At 57.7% G+C, this 2,632-nt stretch overlaps 1 protein-coding gene across 2 annotated transcripts in view; it reads left to right on the top strand.

Moving 5' to 3' along the window:
- DCXR (dicarbonyl/L-xylulose reductase) overlaps positions 1 to 2,632 on the top strand; it is an 8,081-nt gene that overhangs the window by 3,801 nt on the left and 1,648 nt on the right. The window contains exons 1-5 of one of the 2 annotated variants that reach the window (XM_010856342.1): positions 1,420 to 1,519; positions 1,563 to 1,660; positions 2,142 to 2,296; positions 2,399 to 2,441; positions 2,518 to 2,617. The exons of the other annotated variant lie outside the window; for it this stretch is intronic. Of the exons in view, the coding sequence (XP_010854644.1) occupies positions 1,468 to 1,519; positions 1,563 to 1,660; positions 2,142 to 2,296; positions 2,399 to 2,441; positions 2,518 to 2,617 (448 nt within the window). The 5' untranslated portion in view covers positions 1,420 to 1,467. Of the gene's footprint in view, positions 1 to 1,419; positions 1,520 to 1,562; positions 1,661 to 2,141; positions 2,297 to 2,398; positions 2,442 to 2,517; positions 2,618 to 2,632 lie in introns of those variants that run through there. 2 annotated transcript variants of the gene reach the window in all.

Genomic DNA, 2,632 nt, shown 5'->3' with positions numbered 1-2,632 from the left:
CAGTCACCAATTGCTTACATAATCCTGGCCAAAGAAGGCCCTCAGGGCAGGTTCTAGGCTTTCCCACCATGATCCACAGAACAAAGTAGCTTTAACAGTGGAACCAGTGCATGCATGGACATATGAGCACACATATATCTCTAACTGACCCTAAAGTTCCAGGAAGCAATGCTTGCCCTTGCGGACCACAGGTACCCTGATGACCCCAAGCCTAGCCTATGCCAACCTATCCTAGTTTTTGAAGTACTAGTGACCTTCTGCGGGTGGGTCGGACGAGTTAGTGTCTCAACACCCTTTGCAGCTAAAGTGCACCTTTGCTGTCCTTGGGCTCTACTTCAGGCTTATCAGTTCAGTTCAGTCACTCAGTCGTGTCCAACTTTTTGTGACCCCGTAGACTGCACCATCCGAGGCTTCCCTATCCAGCACTGAATCCCGGAGATTGCTCAAGCTCATGTCCATCAAGTCGGTGATGCCATCCAACCATCTGTCGTCCCCTTCTCCTCCTGCCTTTAATCTTTCCCAGCATCAGGGTCTTTTCCAAGGAGTCAGTTCTTCGCATCATTTCTTCTTCAGGCTTACAGGTTTGTCCAAACCCTTTCGCTCAAAGCACTACAAGTGAGCTTGCATGAGCTGCTCCCAGGTCTGGGGGAGGGGATCATGTGATCCTTTTAGCCAGACTTTTATTCTCAGAAACAAAAAAAGGGTTAGCACTGCGTTCTCTTTCACGAGGTACCTTCTCTCCAATAAAGTGAAGAAGTGAAGTGAAGTCGCTCAGTCGTGTCCGACTCTTTGCGACCCCATGGACTATAGCCTACCAGGCTTCTCCGTCCATGGGATCCTCCAGGCAAGAATACTGGAGTCGGTTGCCATTTCCTTCTCCAGAAGATCTCCCTTGAATGGGAGAGGCCCAGCTGTAGCCTCTCCGGGGCATGGAGTCTCTGGTCGATGTGCCCCCTTACCACATAATATACACAGTGCCCCGGGGTAGAGACCGTGTGCGTGGACCTAGCTGACTGGGAGGCCACGGAGCAGGCGCTGGGAGGTGTTGGCCCTGTAGACCTGCTGGTGAACAATGCAGCTGTGGCGTCTGAGTCACCAGGGAAGTCTAATACCTTCTTTCCGGTATTAATTACCACATCTGATTTTATTTATTTATTTATTTTTGTAATAACCTACTTGGGAAGGGGAAAAAGTATGCGGGGCCCGCTAACCTTATTTTCCCTCCGGTTGAAGTGCCGCTGAGAAGGCAATCTGATAAACTCTGCCCCAGGATCGGCGAGGACTCTATGTGCCTCACCTCGGCCGCGCCCACTCCTTTCGGCCAATCGCCCCCGCGGGGAGACCACTATTTGAATATCCCCGCCCGCGGCGGGACACCACCCTGCGATTGGCCCGCCGCGCCCCGACCCGCGCCCTTCTAAACCCAGGAGCGCCGCTCAAGATTCGCAGTGTGGCCACCGGAACATCATGGATTTGAGACTCGCGGGGCGCTGGGTGCTCGTCACGGGGGCGGGCAAAGGTGGCCGGGGATGGGTACCCTCACTCATCCGCGCTCCTCGCAGGCATCGGTCGCAGTATTGTCAAGGCGCTACACGCGGCTGGCGCCCGAGTGGTGGCCGTGAGCCGGACCCAGGCCGACCTGGACAGCCTGGTCCGCGAGGTAGGCGCCGCCCTGTCCCAGCCCAGAGGGCTGCAGGGGGGAGCTGAGGGCGGCCCATCAGGGACACACGGGAGCTGGGCGCTGGGGCTCACCAAGGACTCTTAGCACCCCCGCCCCTCGCCGGACGCGCGGAAGAACGACGACTCCCCCTGGACTTAGGAGGAGGCAGAAATGGCTGCTTTGCTGGGCCAGAGGCGCTCTGGTGCTGGGAGGAAGTAGACTGGTGGAGGCGGGGCTAGATCCCTGATCCTGAAGCCCCGAGTTGAGTTGCCCAAAGGCCAAGTTAACTGTCTCCCGACAGCACCCTGGGAGCCCCAAGAAGGCGACTGGTTCCCCTGAGACCCCTAAGCCCCTACCCCTGGGAGACTGAAAGGTCACGAAAACACAGTCCCTCTCCCTTGAATGGGAGAGGCCCAGCTGTAGCCCCTCCGGGGCATGGAGTCTCTGGTCGATGTGCCCCCTTACCACATAATATACACAGTGCCCCGGGGTAGAGACCGTGTGCGTGGACCTAGCTGACTGGGAGGCCACGGAGCAGGCGCTGGGAGGTGTTGGCCCTGTGGACCTGCTGGTGAACAATGCAGCTGTGGCGTTTCTACAGCCCTTCCTGGAGGTCACCAAGGAGGCATATGACATGTAAGCCGGGGGTGGGGTGGGGTGGAGGAGCGCTCCTGGGGAAGGGCTGTCTCCTGCTGCAGGGCCTCAGTCCCTGACCAGGGTCTGTCCATGTGCCTCCAGGTCTTTCAATGTGAACCTTCGGGCGGTCATCCAGGTGTCGCAGGTGCGCTGGCTTCAGGGCAGAAGTGGGGGTTGCTGGGTGATGCCAGCCCTGCCTCATCCTTCTTCTGCCATTTCAGATTGTGGCCCGAGGCCTGATAGCTCGGGGAGCCCCAGGGGTCATCGTGAATGTTTCTAGCCAGGCCTCCCAACGGGGACTGACTAACCACAGTGTCTACTGTGAGTGAGCCCGGG

This window comes from Bison bison, unplaced genomic scaffold (genome assembly GCF_000754665.1).
Source record: "Bison bison bison isolate TAMUID 2011002044 unplaced genomic scaffold, Bison_UMD1.0 scf7180017864371, whole genome shotgun sequence".
Classification (NCBI taxonomy): Eukaryota; Metazoa; Chordata; class Mammalia; order Artiodactyla; family Bovidae; genus Bison; species Bison bison.
This window is presented reverse-complemented; position numbering and strand designations above follow the sequence as displayed.